Source organism: Punica granatum, chromosome 6 (genome assembly GCF_007655135.1).
Source record: "Punica granatum isolate Tunisia-2019 chromosome 6, ASM765513v2, whole genome shotgun sequence".
Classification (NCBI taxonomy): domain Eukaryota; kingdom Viridiplantae; phylum Streptophyta; class Magnoliopsida; order Myrtales; family Lythraceae; genus Punica; species Punica granatum.
This window is the reverse complement of record NC_045132.1, coordinates 26,306,101-26,325,462: the sequence shown is the minus strand read 5'-3', so window position 1 is coordinate 26,325,462 and position 19,362 is coordinate 26,306,101. Positions and strand designations below refer to the sequence as shown.

General features: G+C 43.7%; 4 protein-coding genes across 8 annotated transcripts; 2 read left to right on the top strand and 2 right to left on the bottom strand.

The window, feature by feature from the left end:
* The first annotated feature begins 442 nt into the window (after window positions 1-442).
* Window positions 443-3,546, top strand: LOC116211003 (alkaline/neutral invertase E, chloroplastic-like). Of its 5 annotated transcripts, none has more exons than XM_031545187.1 (6): window positions 443-658; window positions 990-1,669; window positions 1,798-2,175; window positions 2,373-2,866; window positions 2,951-2,999; window positions 3,220-3,546. In XM_031545187.1, exons 2-6 carry the CDS (start codon window positions 1,004-1,006, stop codon window positions 3,544-3,546), a joined length of 1,914 nt encoding a protein of 637 aa, XP_031401047.1. In that variant the 5' UTR covers window positions 443-658; window positions 990-1,003. The 5 variants fall into 5 exon arrangements, with proteins under 5 accessions (XP_031401047.1, XP_031401046.1, XP_031401045.1 ...); XM_031545186.1 differs by having other exon boundaries at window positions 975-1,669; XM_031545185.1 differs by having other exon boundaries at window positions 950-1,669.
* Window positions 3,547-3,858: 312 nt separating this feature from the next.
* LOC116211005 (putative low molecular weight protein-tyrosine-phosphatase slr0328) lies at window positions 3,859-5,840 on the bottom strand. Its single transcript, XM_031545192.1, has 5 exons — window positions 5,414-5,840; window positions 4,790-4,925; window positions 4,598-4,665; window positions 4,420-4,506; window positions 3,859-4,219 (listed from the first exon to the last, which is right to left on the bottom strand). The coding sequence occupies exons 1-5, from the start codon at window positions 5,789-5,791 to the stop codon at window positions 4,151-4,153; spliced, it is 738 nt and encodes a 245-aa protein (XP_031401052.1). The 5' UTR covers window positions 5,792-5,840; the 3' UTR covers window positions 3,859-4,150.
* Window positions 5,841-6,000: 160 nt separating this feature from the next.
* Window positions 6,001-10,448, bottom strand: LOC116211002 (serine/threonine-protein kinase D6PKL1-like). Its single transcript, XM_031545183.1, has 3 exons — window positions 9,939-10,448; window positions 7,191-8,927; window positions 6,001-7,065 (listed from the first exon to the last, which is right to left on the bottom strand). The coding sequence occupies exons 2-3, from the start codon at window positions 8,735-8,737 to the stop codon at window positions 6,264-6,266; spliced, it is 2,349 nt and encodes a 782-aa protein (XP_031401043.1). The 5' UTR covers window positions 8,738-8,927; window positions 9,939-10,448; the 3' UTR covers window positions 6,001-6,263.
* A 4,209-nt stretch (window positions 10,449-14,657) lies between these two features.
* LOC116211833 (serine/threonine-protein kinase D6PKL2) lies at window positions 14,658-18,386 on the top strand. Its single transcript, XM_031546361.1, is given in 3 exon segments — window positions 14,658-14,963; window positions 14,966-15,408; window positions 17,426-18,386. Coding segments are annotated over 3 exon segments (1,488 nt in total). The 5' UTR covers window positions 14,658-14,714; the 3' UTR covers window positions 18,222-18,386.
* The last annotated feature ends 976 nt before the right edge of the window (window positions 18,387-19,362 follow it).

The following is a 19,362-nucleotide window of genomic DNA, read 5'->3' as shown; positions in this document are numbered from 1 at the left end:
TTGGAATTTGGTGATCAAACTTTGCTATTAATTCTGTCTTAGAACGTATTCGTTTGATTTAGTTTTGAATTTTGTATTTATGCGGTTTGATTTAGTTTTGAATGTTGTATTTACACGGTCACCCGAGAATCGAATAGAGAAAAATTGTACCTGTAAAGGTTTCTAATTTTGTGTTTACCCGGTAATTCGAGAATCGAACAAAGAAAGACTCTGCTCGTAAGGGTCGGTTTATTATTATTATTATAAATTTCGGTGCCCCGAAATTTTATCCGGAAACGACCCAACCCGAACTGTGATGACCCCCATTGGAGGACGAAATATTATTGGACAGAAGTTGGTACAGGGGTACTAATGGGCTGAGCCCACTGAGATTTTGGGCTCATATAGGGAGGGCCCAGCCCAGTATTCTCAGCAATAAGTGGCGGTCTTCTCTTCTCACTTTTTTTCTGTTTGGATCGCGAGGAAGGACTAGAAGAGCCTTGGATTACACGCAGAAGCAGAATAGCCATGGCGGAAGTCTAGAAGAGAAGAGGCGACCTGCTTGCTTCGCTTCATCAAAGCTGAAATTAGCCATAGGCATCCACTGAACTGAACTCTGTTTATCGACCGAGGGAGGAAACTCTCCGCCAACTCCGTTTCCCTGCTGAGAAGGAGAAGAGTAAGTGAAGTCTTTCGCGGTTCCCGGAAGTGATTGTATTTGCAGTAGTTCAGTTTCATTATACGGTGCTGAGTTCAATCAATGGCAAGTTGACTTATCAAAGTCGTTACCTGATGAGGTAGTATCGAAGTTAGTGTAGGAAACTCAACTAGACTTTCCGAGCCTTGTTGAAGTCAATCCCTTGAATTGCATGTTCTTAGCTCCACTTGATTGTTTGAAGTCCATGTAGCCATGAAAGATATTTTTTTGGTGGTCTGATGTACGATATCTCTGCTTTCGGTATACATAAAGAGTGTAACAGAGTTTGGCTTCTAAGGGTTGCTGCTTGAAGGTGTTGCTTCCATCATGTCTGTACCGACTCCAGAAGGAGTTCTGCAAGTCATTAGCTGTTCTTCCCCTCGGCTCCAGTCCGAGTATGCTTCTTTGGGTCATGCGAATGGTTTTAGTGGAAGACATAAAGCAAGACTCTCTTTGGATAGGAGCGAAAAGAATTTAAGGTATCGGAACCGGGTTAGCTTGCTTTTCAATGGCGGTGGCATTCACTGGAGGAAGAGTAGAGTTGACGGATTCAAATCCTTGATTTGTAAATGTCAACGGACTGAAAGTGTTGGCGGCTTGTTTGCAGAGGAAGGAGGGCTGCATACATCAGTCCCCATAAATGGCATGGTCAAAGCACAAAAGATTCGAGAGTCCGAGTTGAAACAACACATAGGACGTGAAAATGAAGGGTCATCATTGAAGGCTGCTCATGTCGTGCCAGATACAGTTAAGGTGCGAAGGGTTCATTCTGAATCAATTGAGGATGAAGCTTGGGATCTTCTACGGGATTCAATTGTTAGTTACTGTAACAATCCTGTTGGAACCATCGCTGCTAATGACCCCAGCTGTCCTAGCATCCTCAATTATGATCAGGTTTTCATCCGTGATTTTGTACCCTCTGGGATAGCCTTCCTTCTTAAGGGAGAATACGATATTGTCAGGAACTTCATCCTCCACACCCTGCAGTTGCAGGTACTAGATTGTCCTTTTGCTTTCTTTTCAAATTACTCAGCTGAATTATGAGGAAATCATTCCTTTCGTACTTCGTTTCTTCAAAAATACTATTGATGCTATATTAGAAATTAACATTGTTCTGACAGAGCTGGGAGAAAACCATGGACTGCCATAGCCCGGGTCAGGGTCTGATGCCAGCAAGCTTCAAAGTGCGGATTGTTCATCTTGATGGCGATGATTCTGCAACAGAAGAAGTATTAGATCCTGACTTCGGTGAGGCAGCAATTGGCAGGGTTGCGCCGGTTGATTCAGGACTCTGGTGGATTATATTGTTACGAGCATATGGAAAGTGCTCTGGAGATCTGACAGTTCAAGAGAGAGTTGATGTACAAACTGGGATTAAGATGATTTTAAAGCTGTGTCTAGCTGATGGCTTTGATATGTTCCCGACATTGCTGGTGACTGATGGTTCTTGCATGATAGATCGCCGCATCGGAATCCACGGCCATCCTCTAGAGATTCAGGTATAATTGTTTCTGATGCTCCACATATTTTGCAGCTGATGGTCAAGTTACAATTCAGATGTGAATCATGTGATGAACATTGATGCATCTAATCAATGCATGATTACATTATGAGGTGCTTCGCAATTATCCTGTCATTGAAGAATCCATGTTCTACGTAGCTATGTGTTAAGATGCTTTATATTTGTCCTTTGCAGGCATTGTTTTATTCAGCATTGCTCTGTGCACGTGAGATGCTTGCTCCTGAGGACGGGTCAGCTGACCTCATTCGTGCACTTAACAATCGTCTAGTCGCATTATCTTTCCACATAAGAGAGTACTACTGGATTGATATGAAGAAACTCAATGAGATCTACCGTTACAACACAGAGGAATATTCGTATGATGCAGTTAATAAGTTCAACATATATCCTGATCAGATCCCTCATTGGCTGGTGGAATTTATGCCGAGAAGGGGCGGTTACTTAATTGGAAACCTCCAGCCGGCTCACATGGACTTCCGTTTCTTCTCTCTCGGGAACTTATGGTCAGTTGTAAGCAGCCTTGCGACTCTTGAACAGTCACATGCCATATTAGATCTGATTGAAGCAAAATGGGCAGAACTTGTGGCAGAGATGCCATTTAAGATATGTTATCCCGCCCTTGAAGGCCAGGAATGGCGGATTATCACAGGCAGTGATCCCAAGAACACGTAAAAACCTGTCATTCATTTAAATATTGCAGTTTCTCACATCTATATAGCTTCTTATGTTTAAGATATTTATTCTGGGTGCAGCCCATGGTCCTATCACAATGGAGGCTCTTGGCCAACTTTGCTATGGCAGGTTAGTATTCTGTGACCTCAGGCAAGGTGCTTTTAGTTGGTAGCATCGGTCAAAACTCGTCTCAGCTGGGGAGGACTCTTTGGTTTACTTGTGTCATGTCTATGAAAGTTGAATCTAAATTTCAAGTGGTTAAGGTGGAAAAGGCTGTGGCAGCTTCATTTATTTAGGTTTATCCAAGTTACAAAACCTGATTCCAGTTCAATTTTGGGTGTTGTAACAGCTCACTGTGGCATGCATAAAGATGAACAGGCCCGAGATTGCTGAAAATGCCGTGAGGATTGCTGAAAGACGAATATCCAAGGACAAGTGGCCCGAATATTACGACACCAAGAGAGCAAGATTCATTGGGAAGCAGGCTCGCCTCTTTCAGACTTGGTCGATCGCAGGCTACCTCGTGTCTAAGCTTCTTCTCGCCAACCCAAATGCGGCAAAGATCCTCATAAATGAAGAGGATAGTGAACTCATGAATGCCTTCTCATGCATGATCAGTGCCAACCCGAGAAGACAACGTGGAAGTAAGGGTATCAAAAAGAGGTTCATCATTTGAAGCAACATCCAGTTGCTCGAAATTTTGCATCCGGAAAGTAGGCATGTTGAAAGATTTAAATTATGGGGGAAACTCTAACCAGGAGCTGGTCCAGAAAGGAGAACTTCTATATTGGGTCAATCAAGGGCAGTGATTGCTGTAAATCCAGTTATGATTGATCCGATTTAAACGATCCTTTTCAGATCTGGTCAAGGTTAGAATCTTCCCGATCATGAGACCCTTACATGCACGGGCAGCTTGACAATTACTCTTGCACTGTACATTTTCTGTAAGATAATTACATAATCAGGACAACGTATGTAGCAGTTGACCTTGTAAAAGATGCCTGAGATTTTGTATTTTCACCCCTTGTAATATGATATACCCAAAGTTGAAATACAAAGTCTTGTAAATTCTCTAATATAGAATGTTATTTGTAGTGAGGACAGCATTGTACGAATAATATTATACTAGGCAGGATTCCCGGAATATCGACACAATAGACAAGCAAGTTTCACGGCATTGTACAACGCCTTGTATCTCTTTGTAGAAATGCTAAAATCCGCTTTTTGAAGTGAACATATTGCATCTAATTCCAGAAGCTGTGACAGGTTTGAGGATCCAATCAACTGTTGCTCTCGGCCAAGATGCTGTCTAACAACGATTCACAGGCATCTTCGAGCAGATCTAAAACCTGCAATCAGCAAAGGTGAAGACGCACATCATTTCCTCAGCATAGGCTTCTCGATGCTGCTAAGAAAGGAAGTGTCTTTTGACCACTACTGCCTGACGGCAGATAGTATCTGATTTCTTACGTAGTCTTTTTCATGGATGTTTCAGAGGATTTCTGCTAAATACAACCTACCGGTGGTTAAGACAGATAATTAGTGTTACCTTTTCGAATCCCTGAGGCCCCCCATAATAAGGATCTGGCACTTCATTGTCGGTATGCTTCTTGCAATACGAGCACATCAATTTAACCTGCATATTCAGAAAACCAAATCCAATTGAACATGCAGCCTATGATATATTGATGCAGGTACCTTCGTACATGCAAAATCTTTAAACTAACCTTCTTATGAGCATCATCAGGAAGGGTCTCTCTGAATTTCCACCGTTCAAACGCCCCCAGTATATCCTCTGCACAAACCAACAAATACCCATGAGTGCAAACAAGAACATGAAGAGTCAACTCAGATTTCAATCACATGAATCCCCAGGCAAACAGAATCCTTCAGAAGCTATAACTTTAAACTATGCGTACCCCTGTTTTGCTTATCCATTGCAAGGATGAGATCAAAGTTTCGGAAATCGGATGGCTGAATCGGCCTCGATATGGATGTTATCTCGATACCACGCTTTTTAGCTGCTGCTCTCATTCTCGGATCTGCTAAATTACCCTTTACCAGCAATACAAATGTGAGTCTATAGGATCATTTTCTCGATAAAAAATGTGTTGCCGACAATGTTACAGCTCTTGTCGACATAACCTTCGGCTTTTAACTGAAAAAGTTAAAATGAATGTCCCACATTAATCAAGACCCTTCACAACCAACCGAACCCTGTGGTCCATTCAGACCCAAATCATCACAATGCCACTACTTTCAACATTTCTTCCAGAAACTCTTCATAGCTTTTCAAAACCATTTGCATTCCATGTCTACACAGTTCACAACTTTAAAATAACTTTGCCATGGGAAATCCTCTTTGAGCATTTATTGACACTCCCATTCGATTCGGGTCAGTTCGTCAGACAAAAATTAGGCACCCCATAGACAATACAAATAGGAGTTTGATCCCTAAGATAACTATGACTGATGGAGTCAACTTCATCAACACGTTGTTAATATCAATATACAAATGCATCGATATGTACTTCAGTCATTACCTCATGATACCCGATTGTACCCGCAGAATCGATCTCGAACTTGGAGTCCAGGCCCCTCTTCTTGACAATGTCCCTAAACACGCCCTCGGCTGCAGGGCTCCTGCAGATATTCCCGAGGCACACGAACAGGACCGAGAAGGGTCTGGCCTCAGCTTGGGTGGGCGGGGTTGAAGATGCCATTGATGAAGAAATGGAGGGCCTGCACCAAGAATCCGACTTGTGGGTCCTGTCGGGAGCTCTCAAAGGAGCGAGCTTGCGGGGAGAAGGGTATTGACGTAGATGGAGAAGAGCGACGAATTGGGAATGCAGAGGGAGAGAGAGGGAGCAGTGGCAGAAGCGTAAATATGGAGAATGCGTGGAGAGTCTGGTGCTGTTCATGTTTTCTTTCCTTTTCTTTTTCCTTTTCCTTTCCGTCCGGACAGGAGAGTGAGGAATGAGAGAAGCAAAAAATAATTTTCTTTTTCTGTTTTTTTTTTTTTTTCCCGTTTTCCATCTTAGCAAAAAATGCATCAGAACCCCACATTTTGACGATTTCCGAATTTAGCCCATCGTACTTTCCCATTTTAGACCAAAAATGCCACTCACCAAAGTCAAATTCCATAACATTCGCTGAGTCACACCTGCAGACCAGAGAACACATGTTTCAGCACTGTCACCCCCCTCCCCAATCATCTCTAACTGAACTGCCACACCGTCGGAATCAGTGAACAACAAAGCCGTTCGATTTTCTACACTGTATGTACACAACATGCTATGTATATATACGTATACCGATACTTTATAAGTTACAGTGATCAGAAGTCTCGAGTTGAAAATTGCACATCATCTTTGTAGAGTATAGAGACCTGAGTCAAAACACCTCGAATCCCATTATCTCCTCTGCATAGGGAGTTTCCTTGGCCACCGGAAGCTCTGGTGGCACGGCACATCGTATGAGAGCCCAATTGAGGCCTTCGAAGAAAGCGTGCTGCTTAATCTCAGCAGCCCCTTTTATTGACCCCAGCCGGTTCTCGGGGTCTTTAACCAGCAGCCCTCTGATCAAGTCCCTTGCATGGAAACTGACAATCGGATTGCCAGGGAACTTGAGGCTCCGCGAGACGACATTGGACAGAGTCTCATCGTTGCTCAGGCCCTTGAAGGGTGTCCTCCCATAGAGAAGCTCGAACAGAAAGATTCCGAAAGTCCACCAATCGACTGAGCTCCCGTGACCCTCCCCTTTGATGATCTCTGGGGCGAGGTATTCATGGGTCCCAACGAAGGAGTTCGATCTTGCGCTTGTGGGCTCCACGACAAGCTGGGGCAGAGGGCTCACTTGGGAACCTATATCAGATTTCATCTTCCGGCTCTTCGAAGCAACTGACAGAAGTCTAGGAGTAAAGCAAGGGACTTGCCATGACGGGTGGAGGCAAAAGGGATCCACACAGCTCGATTCAGTGCATGGGCTTGAGACTTTTTTGGGCGGCGCAGTTTTTTCAGGTAGAGATGAAGTTACGAGGACTGGGTTAACAGCACATCGAAGGGAGAGGTCAAAGTCTGAGAGCATTATGTGTCCGTCTTCTCGAATGAGAATGTTTTCAGGTTTTAAATCCCGATAGACAACACCAAGCATGTGCAAGTATTCCAATGCAAGGAGGACTTCAGCAACATAGAATCTGTATTCACAGCAGCAACTCAGTAAATATTGCTCGGAAAGGATTGAAAACTAAGAATATTTAAGGCTCGAAACTGTTCTATAACCAATAAGGCTAATTACTAAGGCTGTGAGAGGAGAACCCACCTTGCTGCCTGTTCAGAGAAACACCTAGCAGGTTGCTTCTGCCTTAGCACATGCAGATCTCCGCCAGGGCAGTACTCCATAACCAAGCATGAGAGCTTCTCCATTGAGAAATGATAATATAAAGTCGGGAGAAAAGGGTGATCGAGCATCTGCATTATCTCTTTCTCAGTCTGTGCCCTGAGCATCTTCTTCCTCGTCTTCAAGAAATCACAGTCCATAACCTTCAGAGCAAACAAGCAGTTTGTCCCTATCAACTCTGCAAGGTAAACAGTTCCAATATCGCCGCAGCCTAGCTTCTTCAGCAGCTTAAATTGCCTTAGATTTACGGCTCCATGGCTTCTCTCGGTGGACTTAATGGCTTCCCACCTCAGGTCTTTGGACATGTGGGGCCTGCTCCCACTCCCACGGCTTGAGCTACTGAGGTTGCTCGATTCACTTGAGCTGGTGGTGGTGGTGCTACTGTGATCTCCAATGCTACTCTTTGAGCTCTGAGAGAGCTCCCCCTTCCCTTTTGATCCAGACCTCTCGTCAACTCTTGCAAGGGAATGATTTGTCCTGGTTCCGGCATTGCAAGTTGCAGTATTTGAAGGATTTTCATCATCTTTTATTTCCATATCTCGAATGCGGCTATCCTTGAGACAGTCTGCTTCCACGGCCATGTCATCATCTGCAGTCGGGCCTACATATTCATCAAACTTTTGAATAGTAGATGGACTAGAGCAGCCGGAAGCAGAACTGGAGTCATGCTTTAGCTTCTTCTTGATGAAACTCTTGTTACTGAAGACTGGCCTGAGTAGTCGGGGCCTGTCAATAGTCGATTTGCTAACATGATTCCTGATGGAATGGCCCTTTTCCACACCACTAACAGTTGATTTCGTAGGAACTTCATGTTCGGGAACAGTTCCACTTATGCGAACGATTGGAGATTTTACAGGTTGCATCTTCCCTATCTCTTCCTTTGATTCTTCACCCTGAGATTCAGTTGCCAAATATTTTTCCTTCTCCGCCACTGCCTCTGAAGACAGAACACGAGCATCACTTTGATCTGAAGAACTGGAACAGATCCCTTCTGGTACAAGTGAGATTTCCACCACGTTACCTCTACCTTCATTTAAAGGAACTCCTGAATGATTGGTCTCAACCACTACTGCCCTGTATAACCTCTTGATTGTTCCTGCCTCTGAGTGGCCCCCGAAATTTGTGGGCTTTGACAATCTCTTCATGGCAGCCATTTCTGAAGCCTGAGATATGCATAAGCCTCTAAGAGCCTGTTTCAGACTCACCGGTTCTGAGATCCCAATTCCTGATGCTGGAGATGAACTGCCTCGAATAGGTCTCTTCGAGGCATTCTTGCATAGGGAGTCTCTACCGGAAGCACGACTAGAAGCTCTGATGTTGATGGACTCGAAAAGACGATTAATATCATCCTCAATCGAGAACTTACTTTCTGAACTCTGAGGGCATATACTTCTCGCTCCCTCTAATTCTTCAGTTGATTCGGTGATTTCACACGTGCTGGAAGTTGAAGGCATCTCTAGTTGATTCATTGGTATTCACATAAAAGAGAGAGCTCCCAGAAGATATACGCTAACCCAGTTCCAAAGAATCATTGAGGATGGAGATGAGGATATCCTTCAAGTAGGGGATAACAACAGAATTCTCTCTAATCATACCGATCATCCGATATACATGGCTTATTATGATTCCTTTACCAATTTCAACATGATGCATCAGATCCTGCCAAAATCGAAATCTTTCAGGATTATATAGTCCGGTAATTATTAAATGTCACATAAAAGGTCTTATGCAGACTTATTAATCCCAAAATAAAAGGAATAATAAATTTACAACTTTATGATGTGGCAGAAAATTTTAATCTACTTATACTTCTACAAGGATAGCATGGATGTTAACCCACCCATGAGGCAACTAAAGGGCATTCCTTCGCTTCAAATCCATATCAAATAACAACTTCCACCCAAAATTTCTCAGTTGAGTGTAAATACAGCTACATTTTCCAAAAAGTAATGAGAAATGTGGGACTTCATTATGCCAGCCAAGGAAATTATGTGCATATTAGGTGGTCGTCATCCAATGATCCCAAGCAGGCATTATTAACTCCGAAACAAATTTCGAATGAAGGCGAAAGTTGTAGGCTTCATCAGGATGATTTGACAGATTCTAAATGGGACTTATACAAACCACTCTGATGGAACGTGGCCACCTAACATTTTCTCAGCAAAAAAGGGAAAAGGAACATAGAGTAGACATGAATCCTAAGAATCAAGGAACAGGTCCCGATTTCGACCCAAGATTCTTAAAGAAGACAAGGAGACAACAAGTGAAAACAAACCCGTAGATCATATCAATCAGTTGCCACAACCAGTCCATCCACATAGTACATGCCTCATAATTTATTTATTTTTTGACCAGATTGTACATAGCTTAAACAGAAAAAGCTGATTCATTAACAAAACGAGGAGAGCGGACAAAATCTACCACTCACGCCATAAAGTTTCAGACAAAGGTATAAGATTCATTTTACTATACAAAGACTTCAAAAAGCACCTGAATTTTAGTTCCATCCTTAAAAAAGGCCACTCAAGAGGCATTCTTGATAAGAACCAGAAACCATCCATTGAGGAAAGAACAATCTTAGGACAGCAAACCAAAGAAATGATTTTCCAAACATAACAAACAACAAAGAAATCCCAAACGGGAAAGTGAAAGAAGAAACAGAAGGCCCACCTGAAGCAAGAAATACCAGAAAGCTCCAGCAGGCAGGAGCAGGAACCGATCTCTCCCCACTGCGAAATGGAAAAGAAATCTAGGGTTCGGCCCTGTTGTACGGAGGAGGTGGAATTCAAAGAAAAGGTGAGATTTTTTTGGCTGGGTATTTTGCTTTATGTTGTTGGTTGGGTGGGGGGAGCTTAAGGGGGGGGGGGGGGGGGGCACGGGAGAGAGAAGGGGGGAGTTGAATGAGGAAAGAGAGTGGGAAAAAAAGGCGTGAAATTTTTTCAAGGAAATTGATTGAAAGCTCACGAGAGAGACGAGAAGCCTCTGCTGCTCTGCTCTGCTCTACCCTCTACCCTCTACCCCCCCCTCTCTCTCTCTCTCCTCTCTTCTTCTTGTCTGTCTCTGCGTATCGTACTGCTCTGTTCCTCTCCGCTTCTTCTCCCCAGTGAAAAGCAAAGCAAAAGGCACTATTCCTTTCTCTGAAATGAAAATGGCGGAAAAACGGAGGCGAAAAAGATGCTCTGTTTCTCTCTCTCTCTCTCTCCCCCCTCGTACAGCTTCGCTCGAAGCCTTGGACCCACCAAAATTTTAAAATAAATAAATAAATAAATACGAGGGAAAAATGGGAGGACTTTGTAAAATGATAAATTTATTAATAGCTCCCCGATTATTCTGAAATTCCAAAAATCCCCGATTCTTCTCATTGTTGTTAGTTCGTTTAAGGACCATCATTTTCGATCTGTCCCCTTCAGTACTACCGTAGAGGTAGAGGGAGAGGGAGCGGGAGTATTTACTTTCTGGAGATCTTACATTAGAAAATCCTAATGTGCGATGTTACAAATGGTCTTGAAAAAATAAAACCCAAATCGGGGAATTTTCGGATAAAATTCGGGTTAATTATTTTAACGAAACAGCATATAAGTTCGAGATTTCAGCCGAGAAAGAGAATTAGAACCAACAGACATAATCAAACTGATATTAGATCGAGATTCTATGGGAGAGAAACTCAATTCGTGAGTTTCTAAGGAGAATGAGAGATAGATATGTCGTTGTGGATCCATTGGAAGGCTATGAGGTAGCATTGATCGAGGAACTGAGCAACATAGAATTGATGACGGAAGACAGGAGGGGGCCTTGCCGCCGGAGGAGGAAGAACGACACCGACAACCACGAGCAGCGGCAAAGGGCACTGGATGTTGCTCTGTGGTGGTTGATATGAAGTAGGAAAGCTCAAGCGTGATCGGTTTTTCCGGGTACCTTGTTTTATTCATGATACTCATACCTTATCATGTAAGGGACCGGTTCCAAGATTTTTAAATCAGACCCTACCATGTTGAATCATGTTGGAACTTGTAAATTTTTTTATCTCGCTAAATAAAATCAAAATATACAATCCATAATCAGTAATCACGGCAATTAAATATTTAAGCAAATAATCATATCAATCATCGATTAATTAGCAATCCCAGTAGGTAGGAATCGGGAAGTACCGACTGTCTAACTCAATCAAACAACAAAGACTTCCTCTAGATCAGCGCAAAGCAGATTGCTTGATCCAATTCGTCATGCCAAAACTTGCGTAAATGAAACAAATGCGCATGCTCATGTCTATGAATTGACCAAGACAAATAGCAGCCATGGGATCGGGACCTAATAGATGGAGTTGATTCGTTCAATTAACGAATTACTGCTCTTCAGTTGCATAAGAGCTTTTAACAAGACGTAAGAACTCGCGAGACGCATGGATTCGTACCAGAGGATGGACAGAGAAGGCGCCGCCGAGGAAGATAGCACTCGGAGGATGGATTCGCACCAGAGGAGGCGCCGCCGGGGAAGAGAGCGCTCAGAGGATGGATTCGTACTAGAGGATGGCCAGAGGAAGCACCGTCGCGAAAGAGAGCACGTCGAGGATGGATTTCCTACTAGAGGATGGATTCGTACCAGTCTACCAGAGAATGGCCAGAGGAAGCAACAGTCAATTGCTAGGGTTTTGGAGAAGAGGAAGAGAAAAGGAAACCCTCGCATGGTGCCTTAGAGAGCTTGAAGGAGAGTCGAAAATAGAGGGGACTAGGCAGCCTTGGAAAGTCAGAGACGAAGGAGACTGGGCAGAGCAGATTAGGGATTTCGAAGTCCAGAAACAGTCGCACGGAGTTGAGCTTTACTCTTTTTTTTTTAATAATGTCATCTGGTTCCGAGTACTGGTTTCAGTTTTTGATTCAGGATACCCTATAAATATGAATCAGAATTCATCGGTTCTCAATTTTCCTACCCAAATCCTACCACGTTTCTAATTGGAACTACCTAAAACCTACCCGTTATGGTAGGGTCCAACCAGTTCCAAATCTATCATGTACCCACGCACACCCCTAGAAAGCTCTTCTCACGTCCTTTGTTATGTCCGTGGGCTATGAGATGGGACAAATTAGTTGGGGAAGAATAATAAGGAGGAGCCGATGAGGAAGAAGATGAGAGAAGAATTTATTTTCTATATTTATTTTAAATATTCCTTTACTGATTTAGGCTTTCTTTTTACGTTGGCATTGTCGACCTGTCTTAATTTATCCTAGGTAAGCATCTAATTGGAATCCAAGTCAGCAAAATTCACAGTGAAAGTAACTGAATGATCAAAATAGAAAAATAACAAAAGGTAAATGATGAAAATAGAAAATAAAATAAAATACGATGAAAATAGAAAAGTGATTAAATTTATGATACTAAAATTATATTTTTTCCAATAATATATTAATGATCGTGCGTTTTCTTCACGTCCGTCTACCTTTGTTTTTTGTTTTTTTTTTAAAATTTTCTTGATGAAATTAATTAGCTCTACATCATTATAAAACCCCACGTTTGGTAAACATGGACACATAACCGTCCATACATATACACACGGCACACCTATCATTGATCATGATAATCGACAAGTACTTCTTTGTATAAGTTAATATACTTTCAATAAGCAGTTACGTACCGATAAAAATACTAACCGTTCACATTAATATACATACTCAACGAGAAAAACAAAGTCGGCCCGGCATGTTAGTCGTGAAAGGAGGGTAAAAGAACACAGGAGAATAGCACAGGGTTGTCTCTCCACATTAACATTAATTTATAAAAAATTATTACATTAATTCATGAACCTTGAAGTGTCATGATGCCCTAAACAAAGCAAAAGGGAATGCTTTTGATTAATTTGCAATGATGATGGCTCTAGAATTGGAGATCTATCGATGACCAAACCCCCCCCCCCCCCCCCAAAAAAAAGAGGGAGATATGTATAAATCCAAGCAAATTTTATTTCTTCTCCTTTTGCTTGGAAGGCGGCCAGCATATTAGGGTTTCCTTTGATAATTTCCTAATATTAACATTTTTTGCTCTATTCTACTACGTTTTAAACCTTCTTCTTCACCATATATTTGGTTACGCAATTAAACATCATACGGTGAAGATTAATTTTCTCTATGTATGCACGCATCATCACTTTTTCATATCTTCGATCGATCATTCGACTTATTTATCACACTACTCGTTTGACAACAAAGTTTGATAATCAATATTCTATATGGCTCCATTTTAAACCAGGATTGATTTTTTTTTTCCCTTTTGGTTGGATCAACGAGCGTGCGTAAATCAAATATCCAACTCATGGCAGATTGTTTACAAGTGGATCCGGAAAAAAGAAAATGATGAGAAATTAAAAAGCAGAATATATCGATACATTTTTTTTGATGGGCTAAATATACAAAATATAAATTATTAAAGAAACTACTTCACCAGAGTCTATATTGACCCAAAATAGTAGCAAAAAAGCAACTTTACTAGAAACGGCCCAAATGCGAAAATTATTCTTGTTGTCGGCCCACCATATATATCATAAACCCTTGAAAGATGAACCCATTGGGATACATAAAAAAGGCCTGAGTTTAGTGGATTCGAAGAGAAAAAAGGAGAACTACGTCATAATTGGATCATGACTGATTTTAAATTTCAAGGATCGGTGTATAGACTAGTGGCAATGGCAACTTCTCTTCAATAATATAAAAAGCGGAAGGTCCATAGTTTTTGTAATTTTGTGAAATATTCTTCCGATAACAACATGTTATCGTCAACAATATTGACCTGTCTCTGAGAATCCCGATCTAATATTGAATTGCTTGCAAACACAAATATATCCACATCATTTCCCTTTTTGTATACATTATATCAGAATTTCCATACGGTTCTCGATTCAAAATCATGTACAAATATTTATATGTTTTGTAGGGGTTTAAATTTCATATTTTCTCATTCTATGAAAACATTTGAGTGAATCAACCTAACAACTTACATAATAACCCACTCTCTATAACCCTCCTTCGTTCAAGGTTCAAACAAATTATAAGAGTAATCGATCACCAACATATATTAGACGAGTTTCTTCTTCCTCCTTAATATTCTCCATCCAAGAATTGCTATTATTGGTTATGGGTTATATAAGCCATGTAGGTGCAAAAGACATACAAATTACCTCTCGATCAAAAAGGTACAAAAGACATATACCAACATTGTCTTGCCATGAAAGAGGCCCATCAATTACTTGTCCCCAATATTTTTGCATGCTAAGATCCAATCCTCCCTTTATATGGGCCCCCAATCTCCCTACTCACGTGGCCCAACTTATCTTCTCTTTCCGGCCCAGGTCCTATCAACCGTGCAATCTGTTCCAACTCCAGGTGTATCGTACGCCAGGAGTTGAATGCTAATATCATCGCTTGGGCTCACGGTGCGCCGGGAGCAGGAACGGAACGAATGGCTTCTTCTTCCCCACTCTTATTCCTTACTCCGCCTCTTCATATTTCCATTAGCCTTCTTCCCTTCCCCCTCCGCACTCGACAGCCCTCTCCTCTCGTTCTAACAATGGAGCCGTGGCTCGACGACTTAGCTGACGATCTCCAGAGTCTGAGCTTCACCTCCACGGCCACCACCACAACCACCGCCGAGATCCACCGGAGCACCAGCTCCAGCTCCGAGGCCACCTTCACTGTTGCCTCCTCCTCCGCCACGGCTCATTCTCCTCCGTCGCCACCAAGTCCCACCGCCTCCTCCGTCCTCAGCTCTCCCTCTCCGACCTTCGCTTCCTCCACCGCCTCGGCTCAGGCGACATCGGCTCCGTCTACCTCGCGGAGCTCAAGTGCTCCCCCGCCGCTCCACCTCTCCAGGCCTCCTCCAACGACTCCCAACCTCCTCCTCCTCCTCCTCCTGCGCCGCCGCTCGCGGCCAAGGTCATGGACAAGCGGGAGCTCGCGAGTCGGAGCAAGGAAGGGAGGGCGAGGACGGAGAGGGAGATCCTCGAGATGCTGGACCACCCGTTCCTCCCGTCGCTCTACGCCAGCATGGACTCCCCGAAGTGGCTCTGCCTACTGACCGAGTTCTGCCCCGGCGGCGACCTCCACGTCCTCCGGCAGCGCCAGCCGTTCAAGCGCTTCGAGGAATCTGCAGTTAGGTGCGCACGTTAACTATCCTACGCACACCCCCACCCTTCACTTCCATCATTATCAATTAATCAATGTGATTGGTGCTTCCAGATTCGATTTCTCTCCTCCTCTCCATAGAAAGTCCATTGGAAGTTACCATTAATAATTAATCCATTAATTACTTGCCATTGCCATGATTCCCTCACTGTGAAGCTGCGGGCCAATAAAATAATAATAAATAAATAAATAAAAATTTCTGATTTTGGTTACTCTCCGTTGCCATGCGAAATGGAAGAGAGAGAGGGGGCAGATTGGGAACGTGAGGGGGCCACCTTCGTTTTATAGGCTTGGGTTGATTTTGAAATGTTAGCTAACGGGGCTTACAGTGGTGACCGTGATGGGTCGTACGGGTGGGAGGGGCCCAAAACCTGGCAAGGCCGGTGGCTACCAGGGAGTGGGATCCACACGACGTCGTTGTTCGCTTCCCGGGTTGGACGGAACGGGCGGATGGTGACTAGTATTCTCTACTCTATTATCCATCGGGTTGATTAATGCCCGATGGGGAGAGGCATTTAATGATCAGGTGGGCAAAGGCCCACTTTTGAGCTGCTCTCCAGTTGATCGTGAGTTTGAAATTTGAGAGGATGAAGCGAGCATTGATGACATGTGGAGGTGTTTACCGGCACGGGCATACCAGGAAATTGCCGGGTCCTGCAGGACCCGACTTATCGAGTCCATATACTAAGGGCTAAACTAGAAAGTTTGCTACAATAAAATGAACTTTATATGCGCTTGTATTAATTGGAGTAGTATTAATTATTGTGGTGAATTACATATGAGTTGAATACCCCGCGAAAGGACCCCCTTTAATGCTCCATGACCAGAATTGAGTTTGAGTCCATGGAAGTGATTCGCGCGTCAATAAATCGATGGGTAGTCCACCAAAACAGTTGGAAGTTGAAGTTCCAATAGTTTGAAAAAGGACGGAGTCGGGCGGCTTGGGCCCGATCGTAGAGTGAGTATCGATGGGTCAAAAAGAGGCCATTTGTAGCTCTGATAGGATCTTGCAATTCTACAGTGGTAATAGTACTTCGAGGACTCACCTGCATGAACAAGCAATCTCTCAAAAAGGCGAACCGTTATGCGATTATGCTATTCATAACAAGCGAAAACAACAATGATTGTTCATGTATAGATATTGCATGTATTGATGGAGATATCATCAAATTGGTGTCTTTTTTTAGCTCTGCAAATGTTTTGGGTGTTGTCTGTTGACCCAACAGAGCCCTGCCCCATCTCACATGGGATGCATCGCCCTGATATATTTATAAAGGCTCAGATCAGATGGGGCATATCATAATGCCTTTTCTCTCTGTTTCCTTTGGTTCTCTATCTCACAGAGCACTGTATAATCAAAATCCCTCCCATGTGTTTGAAAAATTCTTCTTTGTCTTATTTAAAGAAACGCTTCTCAAGCACTGTAGAATAGAAGGAGCAGCCTGTGATATTATTGCATTTGACCCAACTACCATGCACCTTCTGCTTGCCAAGCGCCCATGTCAATTTATGTACCTTAGCTGCGTCGAACTAATTGACCGCTCGCTAGAGTCGTGCAACTCGTGCAGATTATGCATTGTCTAGGCAGTGAATGTTCGATGGGCAATTCCATGTCCCGAGAAGATGCATTTTCTTTTAGTGACTAGGGACAGAGGAGAGGGGCTCCATGTATCGTATTCATATCTTAAAGTTTGATCTCAATTATTTTGACAATTTATTTGTCCATTACTGCCCTCCTTTTTCCTCAAATCACGTAGTGCCTTCTGCCCCTTCTTCCCCTTTTGACTCCGGGAAGTATGGCTTAAAACTTGTTCTTTTTCTTTTCTTTTTTTTCGGTTGAAAGGGGGGCGGAGCCCGAGTATAAAACTTGTTCTTTTCAATTGTCGTATACTGATACTGATACTTGTTGCACGGTCATTATGGGTTGATTTGTAGTTAATTTGTTATAATAATTGATTGACTGAATTATTTTTTTCCTATGGCCTCCAGGTTCTACGCTTCAGAGGTTGTGGTAGCACTAGAGTACCTCCACATGATGGGGATCATCTACCGCGATCTGAAGCCCGAGAACGTGCTCGTCCGGTCGGACGGCCACATCATGCTCACTGACTTCGACCTCTCTTTAAAGTGCGACAGCTCCACGACCACGGCCCAGCTCATCTCCCATCAGTTCCCCCCGGCTGCGACCCCTAAGGCCAACCGTCCAGTTGACCCCCCACCCTTTGCCTCTTCCTCTTGTATCCTCCCCAACTGCATAGTCCCTGCAGTCTCGTGCTTCCATCCGAAGCGCAGGAGGAAGAAGAAGCCTGGTCGGAGCAATGGGCCCGAGTTTGTGGCCGAGCCTATTGATGTCCGGTCCATGTCCTTTGTCGGGACCCACGAGTACCTCGCCCCGGAGATCATATCAGGCGAGGGCCACGGGAGCGCGGTTGACTGGTGGACGCTGGGGATCTTCATGTTCGAGCTGTTCTACGGGGTCACACCCTTCAGGGGCCTGGACCACGAGATGACCCTCGCCAACATAGTTGCTAGGGCGCTGGAGTTCCCGAAAGAGCCCTCGGTCCCCACCCATGCGAGGGACCTTATAACACAGCTGCTGGCCAAGGACCCGGCCCGTCGGCTCGGGTCTACGAAGGGCGCATCGGCGATCAAGCACCACCCCTTCTTCCAAGGAGTCAACTGGGCATTGCTGAGATGTACCAACCCGCCATACATTCCCCCGCCATTTAGTACAGATGTTGCGTCGGATGATAGTTGTCCACAGACTCCTGTTGATTACTACTAGTAATACTATGAATAAAATATAGATATATTAACCGGATTACGCCCTTGTATCTTGCAATGACGAAATGAAAAGGGGGGCGGTTATGCATTAGAGTATGACTGGATGAGTTTTCATTATCGAGTCGTAAGGCTATCGCTATCAGAGGAAAGAAAGGTTTGATGTTGATTTCTTGACTCTTATCGAATGGACATGTGCTATCGAACGTTGGGAACCCGACAAAGGGGATGTCGACAATTGGGAGTGTTGACTTTCCGGAAAGCCAGTAGGGATATGGGGACCGGAGGAAAGCCTGATTGAAGGGGCAGACGAATAAGAAAGCCATGGGAGGAATAGGAATAGGAATAGGAATAGGAATAGGAATAGGAATAGGATTTGGAATGGGAATAGGACGCTCACACTATGCGATGCGAGTTGGGTGGCTGCGTGTTTGTTTACGGGAAACGATGTCCCAACCCCCACGTGCGCTTGCTCGTTTCATGGATCTGCCGTGGGCCCTCTCTCCATTTCTAACTCGTCCGAAAATCTTAGATTGCGAGCCTTCGTGCTAAATTAATTATGTAAAATACCTATAGGAACTCTCTGTTCATTTTTTAATTCTTATTACAGGTGGAAATTCATGTGTTCATTTATTTCTTGTCTCTCTAATCTCTCACCGAGTGCTTAATTCACATGACCTGCTCTGCTTGGATTGGTCTGGGAAAAGTCATGACTCTTAGCTCGTGTGGAAAGATAACTCCTCGTTGGCTACGAGCCGTGAATACATGGATGATGCATGCAAAGGCTTTTTCGTTGATGGTAAGGGCAGGAAGTTGGAAGGGCAACATGGCCATGTAAACTGTTGGATACATAGGACAAGAATGTAACGAATGTAACCTAGCTGGTGACTTTGCTTTCGTTGGCCCGACTAGTTTGGGCGGTTCCTTTCGGGCCACTCGTACACTTCTAATCGCGAGACAATGTCCATAATAATGTTCGTCGAGCTTTCACATCCTCGCTCTCACATGTCACATGAAAAGGACGTGTCATCATGGTAATACAGTTCGAATCAAAATTTAATGTCAGGCTTGGAAGTTATACTCTCCGGGGCTGCAGACTGTAGTAGATGGCTTGTTGCCGTCTCATTATCACTTGCTATATGCAT